At 46.2% G+C, this 27,200-nt stretch overlaps 1 protein-coding gene and 1 long non-coding RNA gene across 2 annotated transcripts in view; both read left to right on the top strand.

Annotated features, from left to right (window-relative positions):
* Positions 1 to 9,963, top strand: part of LOC124020520 (BAH and coiled-coil domain-containing protein 1-like) — a gene marked incomplete at its 5' end in the record, with an annotated part of 17,733 nt that extends 7,770 nt beyond the window's left edge. The window contains 7 exon segments of the mRNA XM_046335758.1: positions 2,460 to 2,568; positions 2,719 to 2,835; positions 3,369 to 3,503; positions 3,688 to 4,961; positions 5,737 to 5,785; positions 5,788 to 5,972; positions 8,575 to 9,963. Of these exon segments, the coding sequence (XP_046191714.1) occupies positions 2,460 to 2,568; positions 2,719 to 2,835; positions 3,369 to 3,503; positions 3,688 to 4,961; positions 5,737 to 5,785; positions 5,788 to 5,972; positions 8,575 to 8,790 (2,085 nt within the window).
* LOC124020521 lies at positions 6,933 to 7,253 on the top strand. The gene is made up of 3 exons (XR_006836096.1): positions 6,933 to 6,943; positions 6,979 to 7,163; positions 7,205 to 7,253. It is a non-coding gene; the product is annotated as an uncharacterized LOC124020521 (long non-coding RNA).
* Positions 9,964 to 27,200: the final 17,237 nt, after the last annotated feature.

The following is a 27,200-nucleotide window of genomic DNA, read 5'->3' as shown; positions in this document are numbered from 1 at the left end:
ATCACACACTGCACACACATCCTCACACACACACACACCACACACAAAGTGAAATGCTGACTTACAACATACAATCTCTCTTCAACAGTGCAGTACACATTCATCAACCAACAATTATACTATGATGAAACGAGTACACACACACTTTACACACACACACCTCACACACACACACACACACACACAACACACACACACACACACACACACACACACACACACACACACACACACACACACACACACACACACACACACACACACACACACACACACACACACACACACACACAGGACACTTTCTCATCTTTATATACTCTAGTAACTCAGTCTCAATCTCTTCTCTCTCTCTCTCTCTCTCTCTCTCTCTCTCTCCTCTCTCTCTCTACTTCTCTATCTCTCTCTCTCTCTCTCTCTCTCTCTCACAAGCAGACAAGTATCCTTTATTCAAAATCCTAACAGTGTTTCTCTCCCTGACACATAAGCATTTCTCAACTAGTGTTAAAGGTGGGTTTCCCCTAAGCCCAGTTGCGTAGTCAGTCCATCAGTGCCCTACCCTTGGCAGCTGTGTCGTCCACTTTGTAACGTGTGTTTGTCTTCCGCTGTGTAGTGTGTGTGCCTTCCGCTGTGTAGTGTGTGTGCATGTCCGCTGTATAAACAGCCGTCGGATAGCAGCTGTTCGTGATTACACCATACTTCCACTTTCTTGTCTTATTCCACTTTCTTCCAACAGCCATTCATGAATACCTCCTACACCAGGACCCCATGTTCAACAGCCATTCATGAATACCTCCTACACCAAGACCCCATGTTCAACAGCCATTCATGAATACCTCCTACACCAAGACCCCATGTTCAACAGCCATTCATGAATACCTCCTACACCAGGACCCCATGTTCAACAGCCATTCATGAATACCTCCTACACCTCTGTATCCTTTATTCAAAAGCCTCGGATAGCAGCTGTTCTCTCCCTGACACCATACTTCTCAACTTTCTTGTCTCCATCACACCCTTGGCAGCTGTGTCGTCCACTTTGTAACGTTTGTGCTTTAGTGTGTGTCCCATGTTCAACAGCCATTCATGAATACCTCCTACACCAAGACCCCATGTTCAACAGCCATTCATGAATACCTCCTACACCAGGACCCCATGTTCAACAGCCATTCATGAATACCTCCTACACCAGGACCCCATGTTCAACAGCCATTCATGAATACCTCCTACACCAGGACCCCATGTTCAACAGCCATTCATGAATACCTCCTACACCAGGACCCCATGTTCAACAGCCTTTCATGAATACCTCCTACACCAGGACCCCATGTTCAACAGCCATTCATGAATACCTCCTACACCAGGACCCCATGTTCAACAGCCATTCATGAATACCTCCTACACCAGGACCCCATGTTCAACAGCCATTCATGAATACCTCCTACACAGACCCCATGTTCAACAGCCATTCATGAATACCTCCTACACCAGACCCCATGTTCAACAGCCTTTCATGAATACCTCCTACACCAGGACCCCATGTTCAACAGCCATTCATGAATACCTCCTACACCAGACCCCATGTTCAACAGCCTTTCATGAATACCTCCTACACCAGGACCCCATGTTCAACAGCCATTCATGAATACCTCCTACACCAGGACCCCATGTTCAACAGCCTTTCATGAATACCTCCTACACCAGGACCCCATGTTCAACAGCCTTTCATGAATACCTCCTACACCAAGACCCCATGTTCAACAGCCTTTCATGAATACCTCCTACACCAGGACCCCATGTTCAACAGCCTTTCATGAATACCTCCTATACCAGGACCCCATGTCCCCTGAGGAGAGCCTGAGGTCCCACTCACACATGTATGCCTTCACGTGCGTGTATGTGCAGAAACACACACAACCATGAACACACAAACACGCAGTCACACAAACACACCACCAAAACACATACACATACACATTCCCGCCTATACCTCACACATCATCAGTCAAGGGACCCTTCTCCATGGCAACTGTAAATGAAAACATCCTGAAAGGGGCTCCAGTGAGTGGCGGATGCTGGGCCCTGGCTGCATTGTCAGGGAGGAGAATCTGGCAACCTGCAATCACAGTCCCCCCATTCATCTCCTCCTTAGTATTACTTCAGTCAGGATCTACTGCATCACAGCTTCCGCTCCTTTCAGCTGTGACTGGCACATTGGCATGAGATAGTGCTGCTTGGCGATGTGGCACAGTGACCAGCCGTGTGTGTGTGTGTGTGTGTGTGTGTGTGTGTGCGTGCGTGCGTGCGTGCGTGCGTGCGTGCGTGCGTGTGTGCGTGCGTGTGCGTGCGTGCGTGTGTGCGTGTGTGTGTGTATGCGCGCGCGCGTGTGTGTGCGTGCGTGTGTGTCTTTGCTGTCGGTCTGTAGTGAATCTGGCTTGACTCAGTGTCTGTTTGACTTTCAGGTCCTGGATGTGCGTCCAGAGACAGAGTCGGTGCTCTCTGAGGGGACGAGGGTGTGTGCCTACTGGAGCGAACGCTCTCGCTGCCTATACCCAGGCAACATACGCCAAGGTGAGAGATACTGGATCACTTTCTCTGTCCACATTCATCCATTTGTGTTATTATTTATTTGATTCATTTAGCAATTTATTCACTTTGACTATTTGACTAACAATGCCTGTGGTTCCTCTCTAAATGTGTGTTTACGTTGTGCTGATGCAGGTGGTTCAGGGGAGGAGGGGAAGCAGGGAGGTGTAATGGTGGAGTTTGATGACGGAGACAGGGGGAGGATCTCCCTCCTAAACATCCGCCTCCTCCCCCCGGGCTACCAGATCCACTGTGAGTGTCTCTTTTTGTGTCACCCTGTCATCCACCTTGTATGATTACAGGATTACCAAGTATACTAGACCTTCTCATGACAATTATTATGAGACCTTATAAGAGACCTTTCATGGACAATATCTTGCTGCATTTTAGACATTACTATGACTTTATTGACCAACTCAGTGGCCTTGACGTTAGTGTCTGCCCTGTAATTGGAAGGTTGGTAGTTCAATCCCTAGCCAAGGCATAACAAAGACCGAAAAAATGGGCCCAATGCGCCTCTGCGTGGCACTGAGCATTAAGGAGATAGATTTGGGGGTAAGGTCCTACGATAGGCTAACCTCCTGTCCAGGGGGTGAACTTGTACATCAAGCTGCCTCACGCTACAGAAACAGGAGATGGGCTCCTGCTCCTATGAGCCATTCTGACTCACACTAGCCAAGGCTTGTGCAAGGCTACTTACTTATACCTATTACTTATGACAGTGATTATGCAGGTGTATGTTAGAGATGTATTAACCCCCGCCTCCCCTTCCTGTCCCACTGTAGGTGCGGAGTCGTCCCCTGCCCACCTGGTGTCTAGCGGCCGGGCGGCTCGGAGGAGCTTCAGTCTGGAAAAAGCCCCCCTGAGTGAGAGAGTCTCGGAGAGACAGGCCAGCACAGAGCCTGCCAGGAGACGACCAGGTCAGACAAGATCATCTACATACGTGCTTTATATCCACTAGATTTGAAAAACAAATGATAGTATATTTAGCCTGATGGGATGCAGAAAAGATGTGTGTCATTCATTTCTTGTAACCTCTTGATCTTGTAAAGGTATATGTACTGATTGGTGACTTACCAGACATTCAATTGGTTTCAATTGCAGGGAGACCCAAAGGTTCAGGGAAGAAGAAGAACCTGTCAGACAGCACCAATAAGAACGCAGCCCCTCTGCTCAGCTGGCCGGCTGTGGCTGTCCCCAGGAAGAGGGCCTGTGAAAATCTGTTCCAGCTCAACGGGACTCCCAGGAAGGCCCTGAGGGGGACAAGGGAGGCACACCTGTTCCCCCTGCCCCCGGCCCCTGTCTCTACACCGACCAAGGGCCTGTTCAGCAGCAGCTCCTTCGAGGTTGACTCCTTCAGCAGCATCGCTAACGGCTACTCCTCCTTCTGTAGCACCCAGCCCACCGGCATGTCCCTGGCTTCCAGGACCGGGCCCTATGTCCAGAGACGGAAGCCCGGCGAGGTGCCGCGGAGCAACAGGAAGAGCAGTCAGGAGTTCCTGGTCAAACTGGATCACGAGGGGGTGACTTCACCCAAGACGAAGAACAGCAAGGCCCTGCTGCTGCTGGGCGGTGGCTCTGGGTTCGGGGCCAAAGGCGTGGGCGGCCTCCCCAGGCCTGAGGCCTACTCCCACCCAGTCCTGCTGGTCAAGGACAACAGGAAGGGAGTTTCTGCCTCAAGGGCTGAGCTCCTCCTTAAGGGTGCCCCTCCTCCACAGAGGAAGGCTTCTCCCTCCCTGGCTATTGGGGAGTATGGTGTCGGCGAGCTTGGTCTCAGCTGCCATCGGGACTGCCACAGCTCCTACTCGGACCTGGACAACGAAGAGGAGGAGGAAGAGGAGGAGAGGAGGAGGAGAAGGGGGGCTGCACTGGCCACAGCAGCCTCTGGAGGACTGAGGACGGCAGGAAGCTTTCTCTCGCGCCTCTCCGTCTCATCCTCTTCCTCTGGTTCCTCAAGTTCGTCCAGCTCAGGCTCCATGTCCAGTTCCAGCCTGTGCTCCTCGGATAACGACTCGTCCTACAGCTCGGAGGATGAGGAGAGCTCCACGCTGCTGCTACAGAGCTGCCTGTCCTCCCACCATGGCCTGATGCAGTCCCCTGAGCCCCCGGCTGCAGCCGGACCCCACCAGGGCCAACAGTCCTTCGTGGCCAAGGCCGTGGCCGTATCCAACACCAAGGCAGGAGGAGCCACCAACGACCACAGTGCCAACAACAAGCTTCTCAAAAGGAAGGAGTGTAGCAGCTCGTCCCCCTCCAAACCCCCCAGAGACCTGGTGAAGAGGCAAAGGGTTATCCCCGGTGATGCAGGACCAAGATCCAAGATGAACACGTTCCTACCGGGAAGACAGATGTGGCGGTGGTCGGGGAACCCCACTCAGGTGAGACACGGGTTGATCTTTCTATGGTCATTAAGTTTATGCCAATCTATTCCTGCCCTAACCCTCTCACAATCCTCCATACAATAGTTACATGAGACTCTAACCCTCTCACAATCCTCCATATCTTAGTTACATGAGACCCTAACCCTCTCACAATCCTCCATACAACAGTTACATGACACTCTAACCCTCTCACAATCCTGCATACAATAGGTACATGAGACCCTAACCCTCTCACAATCCTCCATACAACAGTTACATGACACTCTAACCCTCTCACAATCCTGCATACAATAGGTACATGAGACCCTAACCCTCTCACAATCCTCCATACAATAGTTACATGAGACCCTAACCCTCTCACAGTCCTCCATACAATAGTTACATGAGACCCTAACCCTCTCACAATCCTCCATACAATAGTTACATGAGACCCTAACCCTCTCACAGTCCTCCATACAATAGTTACATGAGACCCTAACTCTCACAATCCTCCATACAATAGTTACATGAGACCCTAACCCTCTCACAATCCTCCATACAATAGTTACATGAGACCCTAACCCTCTCACAATCCTCCATACAATAGTTACATGAGACCCTAACCCTCTCACAATCCTCCATACAATAGTTACATGAGACCTCCGCAAAACATGAGGGAGCTGCTTTTAAAGGTTTATCGTATTGAACAGGACGTTTCTCTGAGTTGTATTGAATCCCGCTCCCTAGTTCCTAGACGTGACTGTGTGTTCTGAGTGTTCCTGTGTCTCCACAGAGGCGGGGGCTGAAGGGGAAGTCCAGGAAGCTGTTCTACAAGGCCATCGTACGGGAAGGGACACGGTGCGAGTGGGCGACTGTGCCATGTTCCTCTCTGCCGGCCGGCCCCACCTACCCTACGTGGGCCGCATCGAGAACTTCTGGGAATCCTGGAGCGCCAACATGGTGGTGAAGGTGAAGTGGTTCTACCACCCAGAGGAGACCAAGTTGGGCCAGAGGCACCACGACAGCAAGGTACATCCACATTCAGGTTCAGACCGTTCTGTTGCCATTTGGGTTGCAAACTCCTGGTTTTAGGAACTGGGCATCCTTCAACTGGGATTTCTGGAAAACCTGGGAATTTGGGGAATTTTAGTTGGGAATGTGCCTTGATGTTGCACAAGTGTTATCATACCAATCGTAGTGCACAGGTTGTTAATCTGTTATCATACCAATCATAGTGCACAGGTTGTTAATCTGTTATCATACCAATCATAAAGGTTGTTAATCTGTTATCATACCAATCATAGTGCTCAGGTTGTTAATCTGTTATCATACCAATCATAATGCACAGGTTGTTAATCTGTTATCATACCAATCATAGTGCACAGGTTGTTAATCTGTTATCATACCAATCATACAGGTTGTTAATCTGTTATCATACCAAATCATAGTGCACAGGTTGTTAATCTGTTATCATACCATCATAGTGCACAGGTTGTTAATCTGTTATCATACCAATCATAGTGCACAGGTTGTTAATCTGTTATCATACCAATCATATGCACAGGTTGTTAATCTGTTATCATACCAATCATAGTGCACAGGTTGTTAATCTGTTATCATACCAATCATATAGGTTGTTAATCTGTTATCATACCAATCATAGTGCACAGGTTGTTAATCTGTTATCATACCAATCATAGGTTGTTAATCTGTTATCATACCAATCATAGTGCACAGGTTGTTAATCTGTTATCAGGTTGTTAATCTGTTATCATACCAATCATATCAGGTTGTTAATCTGCATAGTGCACAGGTTGTTAATCTGTTATCATACCAATCATAGTGCTCAGGTTGTTAATCTGTTATCATACCAATCATAGTGCACAGGTTGTTAATCTGTTATCATACCAATCATAGTGCACAGGTTGTTAATCTGTTATCATACCAATCATAGTGCAATCAGGTTGTTAATCTGTTATCATACCAATCATAGTGCACAGGTTGTTAATCTGTTATCATACCAATCATAGTGCAGGTTGTTAATCTGTTATCATACCAATCATAGTGCACAGGTTGTTAATCTGTTATCATACCAATCATAGTGCACAGGTTGTTAATCTGTTATCATACCAATCATAGTGCACAGGTTGTTAATCTGTTATCATACCAATCATAGTGCACAGGTTGTTAATCTGTTATCATACCAATCATAGTGCACAGGTTGTTATGCACAGGTTGTTAATCTGTTATCATGTGCACAGGTTGTTAATCTGTTATCATACCAAATCATAGTGCACAGGTTGTTAATCTGTTATCATACCAATCATAGTGCACAGGTTGTTAATCTGTTATTATCATACCAATCATAGTGCACAGGTTGTTAATCTGTTATCATACCAATCATAGTGCACAGGTTGTTAATCTGTTATCATACCAATCATAGTGCAAGTCAGGTTGTTAATCTATTATCATACCAAAATAATTCATATAGCACAAATAAAATATAAAACATTCATTACCTTTGACCATCTTCTTTGTTGGCACTCCTAGATGTCCCATAAACAGTTGTTTTTTATCATACCAATCATATCTATGAAGACTGTGATCAGGTTGTTAATCTGTTATCATACCAATCAAATTGTGCGATGTATATTCAGGAAATTGTTAATCTCACCAAAATGTTATGCGCTGCCTTGTGTCTGTTTGACCAAGAAACAAATAGTAGGCAAATGACAAGACTGGTTGTTAATCTGTTATCATACGCATGGATATATTTTCCCATTTTCAGTGATCAGATTTTCCTGCACTTTTCGATGAAACGCACGTCTGTTATAGTCACAGCCGTGATTTAACCAGTTTTATAAACATCTGATTGTTTTCAATCCACACATACTAATCATATGCATATACTATATTCCTGGCATGAGTAGCAGGGCGCTGAAATGTTGCGCGATTTTTAACAGAATGTTCGAAAAAGTAGGGGTAGGAGTAACAGGTTAATCTGTTATCATACCAATCATAGTGCACAGGTTGTTAATCTGTTATCATACCAATCGTAGTGCACAGGTTGTTAATCTGTTATCATACCAATCGTAGTGCTCAGGTTGTCAATCTGTTATCATACCTCGTAGTGCTCAGGTTGTCAATCTGTTATAACATTAGTGCTCAGGTTGTCAATCTGTTTGAAATGCGACCATAGTGTCATTACAGGGGTCTTCTGGTATCTCAGCATATTATGTTTTCAGAGTTGAAGTCGAATGAAAACACTGACATTTGCTCTCTCTCTCTCTCTCTCTCTCTCTCTCTCTCTCTCTCTCTCTCTCTCTCTCTCTCTCTCTCTCTCTCTCTCTCTGTCTCTCTCTCTCTCTCTCTCTCTCTCTGTCTCTCTCTCTCTCTCTCTCTCTCTCTCTCTCTCTCTCTCTCTCTCTCTCTCTCTCTCTCTCTCTCTCTCTGTCTCTCTCTCTCTCTCTCTCTCTCTCTCTCTCTCTCTCTCTCTCTCTCTCTCTCTCTCTCTCTCTCTCTCTCTCTGTCTCTGTCTCTCTCTCTCTCTCTCTCTCTCTGTCTCTCTCTCTCTCTCTCTCTCTCTCTCTCTCTCTCTCTCTCTCTCTCTCTCTCTCTCTCTCTCTCTCAGCACGCTCTGTATCAGTCGTGCCACGAGGACGAGAATGACGTCCAGACAATCTCCCACAAGTGCCAGGTGGTGAGCCGCGAGGAGTATGAGCACATGGCCCGCGGCCAGAAACCCAGCAGCAGCGTGACCACCCAAGGCCTGTACTATCTGGCTGGCACCTATGACCCCACCAGCGGTCAACTGCTCACTGCTGAGGGGGTGGCCATCGTCTGCTGAGCTGAGGCCATCTTGTCCTAAGGATACTACTGAACCACCCATCTGATGGGAAATGAAGGTGAAGGTCCCCGCAGCTTTGCCTGAAGGACCACTGGTCTGATTCAGTCCGTAGGAGGGTTCCCAGATGGGTCAGTCCTGGAGGAAGTGAAGGTCGAGGTGCCTGTGGCTTTGCCTGAAGGACCCCTGGCCTGACTCAGTCCGTAGGAGGGTTCCCAGATGGGTCAGTCCTGGAGGAAGTGAAGGACCCCTGGCCTTAGTCAGTGCTGACTCGTGGTGGACGTCAGGGCCAAGGCAGGGCTGTCCCCTGTCTACACTGGATATCTCAACACACATGGCTGCTAGACTGGGGTGTAGTTAGAAGAAGGGGAGGGGGTAGCCATTCACAGCAGTGAACCCCATTCTGCTCCCATCCTCACTGGGTGAAGACAAGGATCTGGGTCCTGAACAACCACAATCCAGGAGGTCAATGACACCCGACTGACTTTCCATTGGTCCAACTTAACATCTCTTTAGTTTAGACTGAGGATGGCATGTTTGAGGGACTGTTTCACACCTCATCTTTACACCACTCACCCATCATAGGTCACCAAATTAGAGCTGAACATAGGTTTGGATTGGACAGCTCAATGCACCATTAGGTCGCTCCGGACCAGGCCTGTGGTTGCCTCATTTCAGCTGAGTGCGTGAGGTATGGGATGTACTCTCCATAGTTCGTCTTCATGATTCCAGGGATGATAAAATATGTATAAGATATCCATGATAAAGATGTAGATATTTGGGATGATTTTTCCAGTCAAGCCATACACTTCAGTACCTCTTGTCTCTCTTATGGATCAGGTGTATACTGTACAGGTCAGTTATCTGTTCTTTTTGTTGTTGTTGTCTATATGTATATAACAACTATTTTATATACAAGTATATATGAAAGGTATCTTTCCATGTTTTTTTATTGATTTATTTTTCTATGGAGGGGTGAATATGGCTCTTTGTGTTTTTCTTTGGGACGATGAGCTGAAGATGTAAAAGTGTTGCACTACACATGACCTGCTGAGACAGACAGACAGACAGACAGACAGACAGGCAGACAGACAGACAGACAGACAGACAGACAGACAGACAGACAGACAGACAGACAGACAGACAGACAGACAGACAGACAGACAGACAGACAGACAGACAGACGGACGGACGGACGGGTGGGCGGGCGGGCCGGCGGGCGGACGGACGGACAGACAGGCAGACAGACAGACAGACAGACAAGCAGATAGACAGGCAGGCAGGCAGACAGACAGACAGGCAGACAGACAGGCAGGCAGGCAGGCAGGCAGGCAGGCAGGCAGGCAGGCAGGCAGACAGACAGACAGACAGACAGACAGACAGACAGACAGACAGACAGACAGACAGACAGACAGACAGACAGACAGACAGACAGACAGACAGAGAGAGAGAGAGAGAGAGAGAGAGAGAGAGAGAGAGAGCACAGAAATGAGAGACGGATATGACAGGAGAGGTCTCACTCAGAGAGAGGAACCATCCTGTTGAAGTGTAAATGTGTCCTTAAATGTCTTACTTTCCACATGTGTTATTTTGTTTTATAACCATCTTTATTTATGTACTTTTCAGTGGTTCCTCGCTACGTAGCAGATCCACGTGGACTGCATTCACGGGTTACGAAAGAGTACTATTAACAAGTGAGAAATACAGATATTTACATATATTTATTTTTATTGGTATTGAAATACATTCTAATATTGCCCTGGCATCACTTTAACTATGCCATTGTGGCATGCTCTCCACATCATTCAATTCAAAAGGACTTGGTCTGCGTATGCAGGTGTATAGAAGCGCTATACTTCAAGTACACATTTGGACCTGTAAAAACCAAAGCTTCTACTCTGTAAGATCTTCATGAAGTACTATGGAAGTAGTACTTACGAAGAACATCAAGCAGCTGTGTTATTCAGAGATCCCTGGGAACTTAATCATCAAACTGTTTCTCACTCTGAGAATACAAGACGTCCCCCTATGTGCATATATGGCTTTGTTATGGTTTTCTTGCACACGTACCTGTAGCTCTGTGAGGTCCCAAAGTCCCTGTGGCCAAAATTCATCAGTGACCTGAAACAGGTGGCTGATAAGGTCATATACCAAGGTCAAGGTACTGTCAACATCAAACAAAAAAAAGGTTGACAATTTGTTGAAGATTCGTCAGTTGGGTTTATTGATTAATTAATAGACATGCCTCTTAATTAGGAACACACATGCACTCAATGTTAACGGTGAAGGACAATCAAATTCACAAAGCAATGGATATAGTTTAAAAGTCTCACTTAATTAATCAAAATATTGCTTTTAAAAGTTTTATTTTATTTTGTGCCAAATACATGTTTGTCTCAGCCTCTGTCGTTTTGATATGTGATCCTGACTTTTATGTTCTTACGATGTTGTATTTGCTCATCATCAACCTTTATTTATTGTCAATGTTGCTGTTTGCTCGTCAAGCCATGAGCTCTCTATGACAACGTCACGTTGTTTCTCCATGTGATGTCACATTTGGTTTTAGTTAATAACAGTTTGGTCTTTGAAGAGGCTGCGCAGTAAACAGGAATACAGGAACACTGGATTATTGTCATCCACAAACCTCTCTGAATAACTTCCTGTTTGGACCGGACCCTCCTGCTCTCTGTCTGCGGTTGCGCGACTGACTGACTACACCGCAGACGTTTCATTGCATCAACCAATAGTTATGCGCCACAGTCCGACATCAGATTGCTATGTCGTATGATGTGGTTAGCAGATATGTTAAACACACGAGTGTTGGGATATGGCAGGCGTCTGCAATTTAGTCAGGCAGGAACGCCACCTATGACTCTGCACCCCGGGTTAGATCCCGGGCTGTATCACAACCGGCCGTGATCGGGAGTCCCATAGGGCGGCGCACAATTGGCCCAGTGTCGTCCGGGTTAGAGGAGGGTATGGCCGGTGTAGGCCGTCGTTGTAAATAAGAATGGGTTCTTAACTGACTTGCCTAGTTAAATAAAGGTTAACATAAGAAGGGAAAAGCTTCATCTCAGGGTCCTCATTGTCTGTGACCCTAACTTCCTGAAAGATTGACCTCCCATTTGTTTCAAGCAACATTTTTTAACGGTCTAAGGCCGAGATGTTTGTGTGGCCGGGATGTTTGTGTGTGTGTGTGTGTGTGTGTGTGTGTGTGTGTGTGTGTGTGTGTGTGTGTGTGTGTGTGTGTGTGTGTGTGTGTGTGTGTGTGTGTGTGTGTGTGTGTGTGTGTGTGTGTGTGTGTGTGTGTGTGTGTGTGTGTGTGTGTGTGTGTTTGTATGTGCATGCATATGTATGTTTGTGTGTGTGTGTGTGTGTGATGCAGTGTGTGTGTGTGTGTGTGTGTGTGTGTGTGTGTGTGTGTGTGTGTGTGTGTGTGTGTGTGTGTGTGTGTGTGTGTGTGTGTGTGTGTGTGTGTGTGTGTGTGTGTGTGTGTTTGCGTGTGTGTTTGTATGTGCATGCATGCATATGGATGTTTGTGTGAGTGTGAGTGTGAGTGTGATGTGTGTGATGTGTGTGTGTGTGTGTGTGTGTGTGTGTGTGTGTGTGTGTGTGTGTGTGTGTGTGTGTGTGTGTGTGTGTGTGTGTGTGTGTGTGTGTGTGTGTGTGTGTGTGTGTGTGTGTGTGTGTGTGTGTGTGTTTGTATGTGCATGCATATGGATGTGTGTGTGTGTGTGTGTGTGTGTGTGTGTGTGTGTGTGTGTGTGTGTGTGTGTGTGTGTGTGTGTGTGTGTGTGTGTGTGTGTGTGTGTGTGTGTGTGTGTGTGTGTGTGTGTGTGTGTGTGTGCTTGCAAGATGCCTGTTAAAAAGAGGCCACTGGATATGATGAAATTAGAATGTCGTTTTGGAACTCCCGTGTCTTCACGTATAACGAGAGAGACAGCCTTAGCATTTTGTTTGGAGGCCAGGTGCTATACTAAGATGGCTCAGAGAAGTTGCATTGAAGTTCAGTGATTGGGCAGAATATTGCAAAGGCTCATGGGCCAAAGAAAATCAGGATGCAGGAGCATCTTTCTTTTCAACTCACTTTTGGTTATAAGGGAACGGAAATATAAGGTGTGAAAGGTATGCAGTCTCTGATAGAGTTGTTATGGTAAATATGAACATAATGTTGACACATTATGTTTAATATGATTATTATTATTTTAATATTGTTTTATTGAATTATCTCCTGCTATCAATGTTATAAAGACATGTAGATGTGTATAGTAAGTTTGGGGGTAAATGTTTTACAAATAAATACTAATAATATAAATCTGTAAATAATGTTTTAGTATCAAGATTTTTTTATCTGGGTTATGAATAAATATCAAAACTTAAAACAACGTATTATTTGTATTGCTAATTTATACACCTATGTCTGGATGATAATGAATCATTTTTCTGGATCAATTCTTTGATAGCAATATAAATTAGCCGCTTGTGCTGTCCTTTATTGGCAAAAAAAAATCTTGATCGCTGGTGCTGGTGAGACTGCTCTGTTTCGACCAATGAGAAGGGTGCTCTATGGTGGAATCTAGAGTGCCTTGCACCACGTTCCATGACTAACGCGAATGCAGTGAGCAGTGTACTCACAGTATGATGAGTGCAAGGTTGGGGTCAATCCCAATTTAATTTGAAATTCCAATTTCATTCTTGAATTCACTCATGAACTGGAGAATTTACGTTGAAATCAATTTGAATTTCAACAATGTTCAAGTTTTGGAATTGAATTGGACTTGGACTTTTTTTAACTTGTACCTTTATAATTCCAGTATACTGTATCTAGGCTGCCTGAACCGTGACAAGATCAGCCTGGGGGAATTGAATTGGAATGGGAATTTGTGGAATTGTTAGGGATAATACTGAATTGGGAATTATTTAATTATTGGAATTGACCTAACATTGGAATTGAGAGGAATTGAATTATCTCTGAATTCCAAATCTGACCTGGAATTTGAATTGAATTAAATGGAATTTACAGGGAGAAGGAATTGAATTAGAATTACATTTGTGGAATTAACCCCAACCCTGGAGGAGTGTCTGTGTGAGATTCCGCTTTCTCAGTCAGTTATCACCACACTGAAGACCTGTGGATTTGCACATACAGTTCTAACAATTGAGTTAAAACTGTTCAGTACTCAGTCAGTCAGTGTTTTCCCTCTGTTCTGCTTTCAGCACTGCCTCAAGGTCCAAGCTAAGGTGTCACGCACATCCCACCAGCCATACATAGATTTACCATATCTGCACATTTGTGCGTTTTCCCGACAACTTGACAAAGACAATCTCCGTCACCAGACTCAAGTGAGATAACTTCGCTGTCATTACCGGAGGGTGGGCACAATATGGGTCACTGACCTTTCTCTCTGAGGGGCCTGGGGGTCCAGCGCCACATTTCCCTCCCCCCCAACTCCTCCACTTCCCCAGAGCCCATACCTCCCCCATCCCATCCCACCCCTCCCCTCCCCCAAACCTCCTCCACCTCCTCCCCCCCTGGCTCAGACGGGGTTAATGATACATCAGTCATCACAATCTCCACCAGTGGCCCCCAGTGAACACAAACATTGTCTTCTTTTACTGTGAGCAGGCCTTTGTGTGCTAACCGTGGCCACTGTCCCATGTCCAGGCCAGGGCTCGCTCTGCGTCATCACTGTAGGGGTGGTAGGAGCTGGCTGGCCGAATCACCGTGGGTGTGAAGGGTAATCACCAAAGGGGTGGGAGAGGCGCCTCAAGTCAACTCTCTGTGCTCCAAAGATATAAATTCAAAACAAAGACCTTTGAGTTCATTACAGGCTTGGGTAACTTCATGACAACATGTGTTTGAATATAAATCTTAGTAGCCTGCAGTACATTTAGTTATACAACCCTAAAAGCACAAACAGTGATCCATTTTGTCCACAAGGGGTCAAAAGCTTCCATTTCGAAACACTTTTTTGGGACTTTGTCAAGCAACTAGTTACCGAGACAAAACACAATGGTGCCTATATCACCCATATTGGTGGCCATCGTACATCGTACCGGTATGTCAGATGAGCTCACTCGCTAATTTCTCAGACTAAGTATCACAGAAACAAAACACTTTGAATGAATAACAAAAACTTTTCCTGACAAGTTGCTTTAGATGATATTGTGAGATGTGTGCGTACTGGTAGCGAAGTCAGGTGCAGGAGAGCAGAGATTTGTGAACAGGCGCACGCACACTTTATTTAGGAAAAAGTGCAAAACTCGCAAAACAGTCACAAGAATTATGTTTAACAATAAACACCTTCGTGAAAAATAACACTGAAAAAACAAGCCAGTCTGGCACATCAACAATACACACGTAACACAAACAATCTTACACAAAGACATGATGGCGAACAGAGGAATACATGCATGTAGATTGATTGGGGAATGAAAACCAGGTGTGCAGGGAACAAGACAAAACAAATGGATACATGAAAAACGAAGCGGCGATGGCTAGAAAGCCGGTGGCGTCGACCGCCGAACGAACAAGGAGAGGAGCCGACTTCGGCGGAAGTCGTGACAGATATTGATAACAATAACTGTTCAACACGTGAAAAACATACAGAAACATATATTTTTTAAATAAATGTGTACAAATATATGCTTATTTTGGGGGATTAAAACCATTTGCTTGAGTAACAAAAAATCCACCCAAAACCACAAATTCTTATAATTTACAGTGTTAAATAACACAAATATGTGAGAACAATATTTTTTTGTGTTTTCTTTTCATTTTGTCTTTATAATAAGGTTGGTAGCAACGTGAAAATCGTTGTGGAAATCTGTTACGGCTCAAGTTAAGTACAAAACCCACAATGGAATGCTCTCTCTATGGACTGGCTAGATAGCTAGCTAGCAAACGTAGCTACACACAATAATACAATATGTCAACATATGCATGTGAAGTGGCTAGTTTGCTGTTAAATCAGCTAAACAAACTCCACTATCAATTTAGGAGTCTACAATCTCACCATGTTCAACCTGCAGATCGATGTGCCTCGCAGAGTGGTGTGACATTCGCAACAGCCATGTACGGCACCAGGCAATGCCCGCGGGACTGAAGAGGCAGACAAATAGGTGAAATGTGGTGGACCCTCTGTTAAATGACACATTTCACATTACACTTGTTTCTCCTGCCATGGCCTAGATCCAGCCATGACACCCCTAATCCATCTCTCTGTTGCTCATTACCAGTGGCTTGTACAGATTCTGTATCGGCTATGCTAGCTGAGCTTTCCACAGCATTACGTGGGATTACTGTCTCTCCTCGCAACATATGATGTTCACATGCTTATGCAATGTAGCACTCTGTTGACACTCTATAGACACTAGACCTGGGTTGAAATACTATTTATTGTATTTAAATTACTTTCAAATACATTTTAAGGAAGTATTTAAAATGGGAATGCATTTGGATAAACATTTTGAAGGCCAATCTTTTCTCCTACCTCTTCCTCCACTCCCCTCCCCCCTCCTCTCTTCTCCTACCCTCTCTTCTCACTCTGTATGCAGACTCGTCTCAGGGAGCGTCTTCCCCCCCTCCTCTCTTCTCCTACCCTCTCTTCTCACTCTGCATGCGGACTCGTCTCAGGGAGCGTTGCTCGGTGTCAACAGGAGGAATGCTACACTGCACAAATATCCACACCCCTGCCTGACCCTGTCTGACCACTGACCAGCTGGGGATTGGGGGGGAGGAGGAGGGGGAGGGGGAGGGGGAGGGGATGAAGTTATGAGAAGGCAAGTCTGTGTATTTACATGCCAATTACTTGTCCACGAGGGCAATGCATGTGCTTGTTAACATCTAGTACAGTGGTTCCCACAGTGGAACCCATGGGGGAATTTGGCCTATCCACTGCAAGTACTTGAGAGGACTCATGAAACCATAGGCCTACTGCTAAAATGCACAAGGGGGTACGACAGGGGTACTATGGACAGAGCAAAATTCAGTTGGTGGAACAGTAACCGAAAAGGGATGGGGACCACTGACTACGGCTCCGAACATTGGGGGTTCAATTCCAGTTCTAGGCAGTGTTTAAAAATTAGTCGTCGTCAAAAGCGCTAGTAGTGGTAGTCTATAGCATTGGTAGTGGTAGTAGTGGTAGTCTACAGTGTTAGTGGTAGTGGTAGTCTATAGCATTAGTAGTGGGAGTAGTGGTAGTCTATAGCGTAAGTAGTGGTAGTAGTGGTAGTCTATAGCATTACTAGTGGTAGTCTATAGCATTGGTAGTGGTAGTAGTGGTAGTCTACAGTGTTAGTGGTAGTGGTAGTCTATAGCATTAGTAGTGGGAGTAGTGGTAGTCTATAGTGTTAGTAGTGATAGTAGTGGTAGTCTATAGCATTAGTAGTGGGAGTAGTGGTAGTAGTGGTAGTCTATAGCGTAAGTAGTGGTAGTAGTGGTAGTCCATAGCATTAGTAGTGGTAGTCTATAGCGTAAGTAGCGGTAGTAGAGGTAGTCCATAGCATTAGTAGTGGTAGTCTATAGTGCTTGTAGTGGTAGTAGTGGTAGAAGTGGTAGTCTATAGTGTTAGTAGTCTTAGTAGTGGTAGTCTATAATGTTAGTAGTGATAGTTGTGGTAGTCTACAGTGTTAGTAGTGGTAGTAGAGGTAGTCTATAGCGTTAGTAGTGGTAGTCCATAGTGTTAGTAGTGGTAGTAGTGGTAGTCCATAGTGTTAGTAGTGATAGTAGTGGTAGTCCATAGTGTTAGTAGTGATAGTAGTGGTAGTCTATAGTGATAGTTGTGGTAGTAGTGGTAGTAGAGGTAGTCTATAGCATTAGTAGTGGTAGTCCATAGTGTTAGTAGTGGTAGTAGTGGTAGTCCATAGTGTTAGTAGTGGTAGTAGTGGTAGTCTATAATGTTAGTAGTGATAGTTGTGGTAGTCTACAGTGGTAGTAGTGGTAGTAGAGGTAGTCTATAGCATTAGTAGTGGTAGTCCATAGTGTTAGTAGTGGTAGTAGTGGTAGTCCATAGTGTTAGTAGTGATAGTAGTGGTAGTCTATAGTGATAGTTGTGGTAGTAGAGGTAGTCTATAGCATTAGTAGTGGTAGTCCATAGTGTTAGTAGTGGTAGTAGTGGTAGTCCATAGTGTTAGTAGTGATAGTAGTGGTAGTCTATAGTGATAGTTGTGGTAGTAGTGGTAGTAGAGGTAGTCTATAGCATTAGTAGTGGTAGTCCATAGTGTTAGTAGTGGTAGTAGTGGTAGTCCATAGTGTTAGTAGTGATAGTAGTGGTAGTCTATAGTGATAGTTGTGGTAGTAGTGGTAGTAGAGGTAGTCTATAGCATTAGTAGTGGTAGTCCATAGTGATAGTTGTGGTAGTAGTGATAGTAGTGGTAGTCTATAGTGATAGTTGTGGTAGTAGTGGTAGTCTATAGTGATAGTTGTGGTAGTAGTGGTAGTCTACAGTGTCAGCAGTGGTAGTAGTGGTAGTCTACAGTGATAGTTGTGGTAGTAGTGGTAGTCTATAGTGATAGTTGTGGTAGTAGTGGTAGTCCATAGTGTTAGTAGTGGTAGTAGTGGTAGTCCATAGTGTTTGTAGTGATAGTAGTGGTAGTCTATAGTGTTAGTAGTGATAGTAGTGGTAGTCTATAATGTTAGTAGTGGTAGTAGTGGTAGTCTATAGTGTTAGTAGTGATAGTAGTGGTAGTCTATAATGTTAGTAGTGATAGTAGTGGTAGTCTATAATGTTAGTAGTGATAGTTGTGGTAGTCTACAGTGTTAGTAGTGGTAGTAGAGGTAGTCTATAGCGTTAGTAGTGGTAGTCCATAGTGTTAGTAGTGGTAGTAGTGGTAGTCCATAGTGTTAGTAGTGATAGTAGTGGTAGTCTATAGTGATAGTTGTGGTAGTAGTGGTAGTCTACAGTGTCAGCAGTGGTAGTAGTGGTAGTCTATGGTGTTTGTAGTGGTATTAGTGGTAGTCTATAGCTTTAGTGGTTGTAGTAGTGGTAGTGGTGATAGTATATAGTGTTACTGAAAGATGTGTACCAAACTCACTAAAAGTGACAGTAGTAAAGCCTCTCTTGAAAAAGCCAAACCTTGACCCAGAAAAGAAAAGAAAAACTATTGGCCTGTATCGAATCTTCCATTCCTCTTAATAAAAATAAAAAAGCTGTTGCGCAGCAACTCGCTGCCTTCCTGAAGACAAACAATGTATATGAAATGCTTCAGTCTGGTTTTAGACCCCATCATAGCACTGAGACTGCACTTGTGAAGGTGGTAAATGACCTTTTCATGGCGTCAGACCGAGGCTCTGCATCTGTCCTCGTGCTCCTAGACCTTAGTGCTGCTTTTGATATCATCGATCACCACATTCTTTTGGAGAGATTGGAAACCTAAATTGGTCTACACGGACAAGTTCTGGCCTGGTTTAGATCTTATCTGTCAGAAAGATATCAGTTTGTCTCTGTGGATGGTTTGTCCCCTAAGAAATCAACTGTAAATTTCGGTGTTCCTCAAGGTTCCCTTTTAGGACCACTATTGTTTTCACTATATATTTTACCTCTTGGGGATGTCATTCAAAAACATAATGTTAACTTTCACTGCTATGCGGATGACACACAGCTGTACATTTCAATGAAACATGGTGAAGCCCCAAAATTGCCCTCGTTAGAAGCCTGTGTTTCAAACATAAGGAAGTGAATGGCTGCAAACTTTCTACTTTTAAACTCGGACAAAACAGAGATGCTTGTTCTAGGTCCCAAGAAACAAAGAGATCTTCTGTTGAATCTGACAATTAATCTTGGTGGTTGTACAGTCGTCTCAAATAAAACTGTGAAGGACCTCTGCGTTAGTCTGGACCCTGATCTCTTTTTTGACAAACATATCAAGACTGTTTCAAGGACAGCTTTTTTCCATCTACGTAACATTGCAAAAATAATCTTTCTGTCCAAAAATGATGCAGAAAAATGAATCCATGATTTTGTTACTTCTAGGATAGACTACTGCAATGCTCTACTTTCCGGCAACCCGGATAAAGAACAAAATAAACTTCAGTTAGTGCTAAACACGGCTGCTAGAATCCTGACTAGAACCAAAACATTTGATCATATTACTCCAGTGCTAGCCTCCCTACACTGGCTTCCTGTTAAGGCAAGGGCTGATGTCAAGGTTTTACTGCTAACCTACAAAGCATTACATGGGCTTGCTCCTACCTATCTTTCCGAATTGGTCCTGCCGTACATACCTACACGTACTCTGCGGTCACAAGACGCAGGCCTCCTAATTTTCCCTAGAATTTTATGGAATGGTCTGCCTACCCATGTGAGAGACACAGACTCGGTCTCAATCTTTAAGTCTTTATTGAAGACTCTTCTCTTCAGGAGGTCATATGATTGAGTGTAGTCTGGCCCAGGAGTGTGAAGGTGAACGGAAAGGCTCTGGAGCAACGAACCGCCCTTGCTATCTCTGCCTGGCCGGTTCCCCTCTTTCCACTGGGATTCTCTGCCTCTAACCCTATTACAGGGGCTGAGTCACTGGCTTACTGGTGCTAGTCCATGCCGTCCCTAGAAGGGGTGCGTCACTTGAGTGGGTTGAGTGACTGACGTGGTCTTCCTGTTTGGGTTGGTGCCCCCCCTTGTGTTGTGCCGTAGCGGAGATCTTTGTGGGCTATACTCGGCCTTGTCTCAGGATGGTAAGTTGGTGGTTGAAGATATCCCTCTAGTGGTGTGGGGGCTGTGCTTTGGCAAAGTGGGTGGGGTCATATCCTGCCTGCTTGGCCCTGTCCGGGGGTATCATCGGATGGGGCCGCAGTGTCTCCTGACCCCTCCTGTCTCAGCCTCCAGTATTTATGCTGCAGTAGTTTATGTGTCGGGGGGCTAGGGTCAGTCTGTTAAATCTGGAGTATTTCTCCTGTCTTATCCGGTGTCCTGTGTGAATTTAAGTATGCTCTCTCCAATTCTCTCTTTCTTTCTCTCTCTGGGAGGTCCTGAGCCCTAGGACCATGCCTCAGGACTACCTGGCATAATGACTCCTTGCTGTCCCCAGTCCACCTGGCTGTGCTGCTGCTCCAGTTTCAACTGTTCTGCCTGCGGCTATAGAACCCTGACCTGTTCACCGGACGTGCTACCTGTCCCAGACCCGCTATTTTCAACTCTCTAGAGACAGCGGTAGCGTTAGAGATACTTTTAATGATTGGCTATGAAAAGCCGACTGACATTTACTCCTGAGGTGCTGACTTGCTGCACCCTCAACAACTACTGTGATTATTATTATTTGACCATGCTGGTCATTTATGAACATTTGAACATCTTAGCCATGTTCTGTTATAATCTCCACCCGGCACAGTCAGAAGAGGACTGGCCACCCCTCATACCCTGGTTCCTCTCTAGGTTTCTTCCTAGGTTTTGGCCTTTCTAGGGAGTTTTTCCTAGCCACTGTGCTTCTACACCTACATTGCTTGCTGTTTGGGGTTTTAGGCTGGGTTTCTGTACAGCACGTTGAGATATCAGCTGATGTAAGTAGGGCTATATAAATACATTTGATTTGATTTGTATACCAGCAACATGACAAATTAACAGATTATTTCAGTAATTGTGACTCTCTTAGATAAAAAAAAACCCACAGATGAACTAAAAAATATATACAATGAGTGTACAAAACATGACATAGCTTTTACCTGGTCAGTCTATGATCCCTTATTGATGTCTCTTAACTCCACTTCAGTCAGTGTAGATGAAGGGGAGGAGACGGGTTACAGAAGGTTGTTTAAGCCTGGAGACTATTGAGACATGGATTGTCTTTGGTTATTTAATTAGGCAAGTCAGTTAAGAACAAATTCTTATTTACAATGACGGCCTACCCCGGCCGAACCCTAACCCGGACAACACTGGGCCAATTGGGCGCCGCTCTATGGTACTCGGCCAGTTGTGATACAGCCTGGAATCAAACCAGGGTCTGTAGTGACGCCTCTAGCACTAAGATGCAGTGCCTTAGACCGCTGCACCACTCGGGAGCTACTAACACTATGTGCCATTCAGAGGGTGAATGAGCAAGACAAAATATTTGTGTTTTTGAACAGGGTATGGTTGTAGGTGCCAGGTGCACCGGTTTGTGTCCAGAACTGAAAACCCTACTACCCTGTGTATCAAGAATGGTCCACCACCCAAAGGACATCCAGTCAACTTGATATAACTGTGGGAAGCATTGGAGTCAACATGTGCTTAATGTTTTGTACACTAGAGGGAATGGTCTTCAACCAAGCAAATAGCACAGAGAGAACAAGAGCACACTGCAAGAGTCTGTCCCTTATTGACATTGGCTAGCTGCTGGATGTTGGTGAGAGATCATGAAGCTTCTGAAGTCTGCCAGGGAGGCTCCTCATGTCGAGGGACGACTCCTTCCTCCAGGATGTGTTTGCTGTAAGTGGCCCACAGTGGGTGCTGTGCTGTGCAGCTTCGCTCTGCTATGAGACTTTAATAATAGTGGACAACTGCTAGTCAGAGTTGTGAGGCTATCATGGGAAATTACAAGGCTGTTCTTTACGAGGTGGCTCACAGCGCCACTTCAAGGGTGTAGCTCTCCTGTTGGAAGTCACAAAGGGGATCTGCCTGCCTAATAGCCCTCTATCACCTCTCAGGGTCTGTGTTTGATCACCCTCTTCCGCTCTGTCGGCGACAGGTTACAAAATGGCGCCGGGGAAACTTGACAGAATGAGCTGTAGTGGCCTCCAAACCTCCAATGCTGTCACCTGCACAAAATCTGTCAGTGGCCCCTGGCCCTGAGGGAACCAACAACGGCCCAAAGTTATGGGCTGTCATAAAACACCCCGAGTCCCCCTCTCGTACTGTCCCGTGTGTAAGTGGTGGGACAGCTGGAAAAGCAGCCACACCTCGTAAATAAGGAAGAGGGGCCTGTGGCTGTTAGGGCTGTTACAGGTTTCCTTCTGAACCGGCAAGGCCAGTGAGACTGGAGCAATTAACGGCAACCCTTCTACAACCTATTAGACTATAGGGTTGTTCATAGACACTTAAACGTGTTGTACGTTGTTAATGCATGGCCGTGTGGCCGCGCACGACTCCAACACCATCATCAAGTTTGCCAATGACACAAGGTGGTGGGCCTGATTACCAATGACGACGAGACAGCCTATAGGGAGGAGGTCAGAGACCTGGCAGTGTGGTGCCAGGACAACAACCTCTCGCTTAACGTGGGCAAGACAAAGGAGCTGATCGTGGACTACAGAAAAAGGCGGGCTGAGCACGCCCCCATTCACATTGACGGGGCTGTAGTGGAGCGGGTTGACAGCTTCAAGTTCCTCAGTGTCCACATCGCTAAGGAACTATCATTGTCCAAACACTCCAACACAGTCGTGAAGAGGGAACGACCACGCCTCTTCTCCCTCAGGAGGCTGAAAAGATTTGGCACGGGCCCTCAGATCCTCAAAAAGTTATACAGCTGCACCATTGAGAGCGTCTTGACTGCCTGCATCACTGCTTGGTATGACTACTGCTCAGCGTCCGACAGCAAGGCGCTACAGAGGGTAGTGTGTACGCCCCAGTATATCACTGGGGCAGAACTTCTTGCCATCTAGGACCTCCATACCAGCCCGTGTCAGAGGAAGGCCTTAAAAATTGTCAATGAATCCATCAAACACATACTGGACTCTACCCACACATTCACACATACTTACACTGATACTCCATCAAACACATACTGGACTCTACCCACACATTCACACATACTTACACTGATACTCCATCAAACACATACTGGACTCTACCCACACATTCACACATACTTACACTGATACTCCATCAAACACATACTGGACTCTACCCACACATTCACACATACTTACACTGATACTCCATCAAACACACACTGGACTCTACCCACACACTGGACTCTACCCACACACTGGACTCTACCCACACATTCACACATACTTACACTGATACTCCATCAAACACACACTGGACTCTACCCACACACTGGACTCTACCCACACACTGGACTCTACCCACACATTCACACATACTTACACTGATACTCCATCACACACTGGACTCTATCCACACACTCACACACACTGGACTCTACCCCCACACTGGACTCTACCCACACACTCACACACACTGGACTCTACCCACACATTCACACATACTTACACTGATACTCCATCACACACTGGACTCTACCCACACACTCACTCATACTTACACTGATACTCCAACACAGACACACTGGACTCTACCCACACACTCACACACACTGGACTCTACCCACACACTCACACACACTGGACTCTACCCACACACTCACACACACTGGACTCTACCCACACACTCACACACACTGGACTCTACCCACACACTCACACACACTGGACTCTACCCACACACTCACACACACTGGACTCTACCCACACACTCACACACACTGGACTCTACCCACACACTCACACACACTGGACTCTACCCACACACTCACACATACTTACACTGATACTCCAACACACACACTGGACTCCACCCACACACTCACACATACTTACACTGATACTCCAACACATACACACACATTCTCCACACACACTTCCACACACGCTGCTGCTACTGTCTATTATCTATCCTGTTGCCTAGTCACTTTACCCCTACTTTTATGTACATATCTACCTCAATTACCTCATACCCCTTCACGTCAGTACAGGTGCCCCATGCATATAGCCAAGCTATCATTGACTTGGTACTGGTACTCCATGCATATAGCCAAGCCATCATTGACTTGGTACTGGTACTCCATGCATATAGCCAAGCTATCATTGACTTGGTACTGGTACTCCATGCATATAGCCAAGCTATCATTGACTTGGTACTGGTACTCCATGCATATAGCCAAGCTATCATTGACTTGGTACTGGTACTCCATGCATACAGCCAAGCTATCATTGACTTGGTACTGGTACTCCATTCATATAGCCAAGCTATCATTGACTTGGTACTGGTACTCCATGCATATAGTCAAGCTATCATTGACTTGGTACTGGTACTCCATGCAAATAGCCAAGCTATCATTGACTTGGTACTGGTACTCCATGCATATAGCCAAGCTATCATTGTTATGCAGGTGAATGAGGACCCAAAAGCGACTTGGCGAAAACAGAGTCTTTAATCCAGTAAAGTAAATATACAATCATAAAGCACAATTCCACTCGTAATGACGAGAACAGACTGGAGACTCGATCATGAACTGCAGGTTGCCTCGGGAAGGCACTTGACCGTAGCAGACTCAGACACCTGCTCACCACGCAGCATCTGAGGGAAACACGACACGACAGGGCGATACACAGACACAGCACGGTGAACAATAGACAAGGATCCGACAGGGCAGAAACGGAAAACAAGGGGAGAAATAGGGACTCTAATCAGGGAAAAAGATAGGGAACAGGTGTGGGAAGACTAAATGATTGATTAGGGGAATAGGAACAGCTGGGAGCAGGAACGGAACGATAGAGAGAAGAGAGAGAGGAAGGGAGAGAGAAAAAGGGGAACGAACCTAAAAAAGACCAGCAGGGGGAAAACGAACAGGGGGAAAAGCAAAATGACAAGACAATATAAGACAAAACATGACAGTACCCCCCACTCACCGAGCGCCTCCTGGCGCACTCGAGGAGGAATCCTGGCGGCAACGGAGGAAATCATCAATAAGTGAACGGTCCAGCACGTCCCGAGACGGAACCCAACTCCTCTCCTCAGGACCGTAACCCTCCCAATCCACTAAGTATTGGTGACCCCGTCCCGAGAACGCATGTCCATGATCCTACGTACCTTGTAAATAGGTGCGCTCTCGACAAGGACGGGAGGGGGGAGGGAAGACGAACGGGGGTGCGAAGAAAGGGCTTGACACAGGAGACATGGAAGACAGGATGGACGCGACGAAGATGTCGCGGAAGAAGCAGTCGCACAGCGACAGGATTGACGACCTGGGAGACACGGAACGGACCAATGAACCGCGGAGTCAACTTACGAGAAGCTGTCGTAAGAGGAAGGTTGCGAGTGGAAAGCCACACTCTCTGGCCGCAACAATACCTTGGACTCTTAATCCTACGTTTATTGGCGGCTCTCACAGTCTGTGCCCTGTAACGGCAAAGTGCAGACCTCACCCTCCTCCAGGTGCGCTCACAACGTTGGACAAACGCTTGAGCGGAGGGAACGCTGAACTCGGCAAGCTGGGATGAGAACAGAGGAGGCTGGTAACCCAGACTACTCTGAAACGGAGATAACCCGGTAGCAGACGAAGGAAGCGAGTTGTGAGCGTATTCTGCCCAGGGGAGCTGTTCTGCCCAAGACGCAGGGTTTCTGAAAGAAAGGCTGCGTAGTATGCGACCAATCGTCTGATTGGCCCTCTCTGCTTGACCGTTAGACTGGGGATGAAACCCGGAAGAGAGACTGACGGACGCACCAATCAAACGACAGAACTCCCTCCAAAACTGTGACGTGAATTGCGGACCTCTGTCTGAAACGGCGTGTAACGGGAGGCCATGAATTCTGAACACATTCTCGATGATGATTTGTGCCGTCTCCTTAGCGGAAGGAAGTTTAGCGAGGGGAATGAAATGTGCCGCCTTAGAGAACCTATCGACAACCGTAAGAATCACAGTCTTCCCCGCAGACAAAGGCAGACCGGTAATGAAGTCTAGGGCGATGTGAGACCATGGTCGAGAAGGAATGGGGAGCGGTCTGAGACGACCGGCAGGAGGAGAGTTACCTGACTTAGTCTGCGCGCAGTCCGAACAAGCAGCCACGAAACGGCGCGTGTCACGCTCCTGAGTCGGCCACCAAAAGCGCTGGCGAATAGACGCAAGAGTGCCTCGAACACCGGGATGACCAGCTAACTTGGCAGAGTGAGCCCACTGAAGAACAGCCAAACGAGTGGAAACAGGAACGAAAAGAAGGTTACTAGGACAAGCGCGCGGCGACGCAGTGTGCGTGAGTGCTTGCTTAACCTGTCTTTCAATTCCCCAGACTGTCAACCCGACAACACGCCCATAAGGAAGAATCCCCTCGGGATCAGTAGAAGCCACAGAAGAACTAAAAAGACGGGATAAGGCATCAGGCTTGGTGTTCTTGCTACCCGGACGGTAAGAAATCACAAACTCGAAACGAGCGAAAAACAACGCCCAACGAGCTTGACGAGCATTAAGTCGTTTGGCAGAACGGATGTACTCAAGGTTCTTATGGTCTGTCCAAACGACAAAGGAACGGTCGCCCCCTCCAACCACTGTCGCCATTCGCCTAGGGCTAAGCGGATGGCGAGCAGTTCGCGGTTACCCACATCATAGTTGCGTTCAGATGGCGACAGGCGATGAGAAAAATAAGCGCAAGGATGAACCTTATCGTCAGACTGGAAGCGCTGGGATAGAATGGCTCCCACGC

Source organism: Oncorhynchus gorbuscha, unplaced genomic scaffold (genome assembly GCF_021184085.1).
Source record: "Oncorhynchus gorbuscha isolate QuinsamMale2020 ecotype Even-year unplaced genomic scaffold, OgorEven_v1.0 Un_scaffold_844, whole genome shotgun sequence".
NCBI lineage: Eukaryota > Metazoa > Chordata > Actinopteri > Salmoniformes > Salmonidae > Oncorhynchus > Oncorhynchus gorbuscha.
This window is presented reverse-complemented; position numbering and strand designations above follow the sequence as displayed.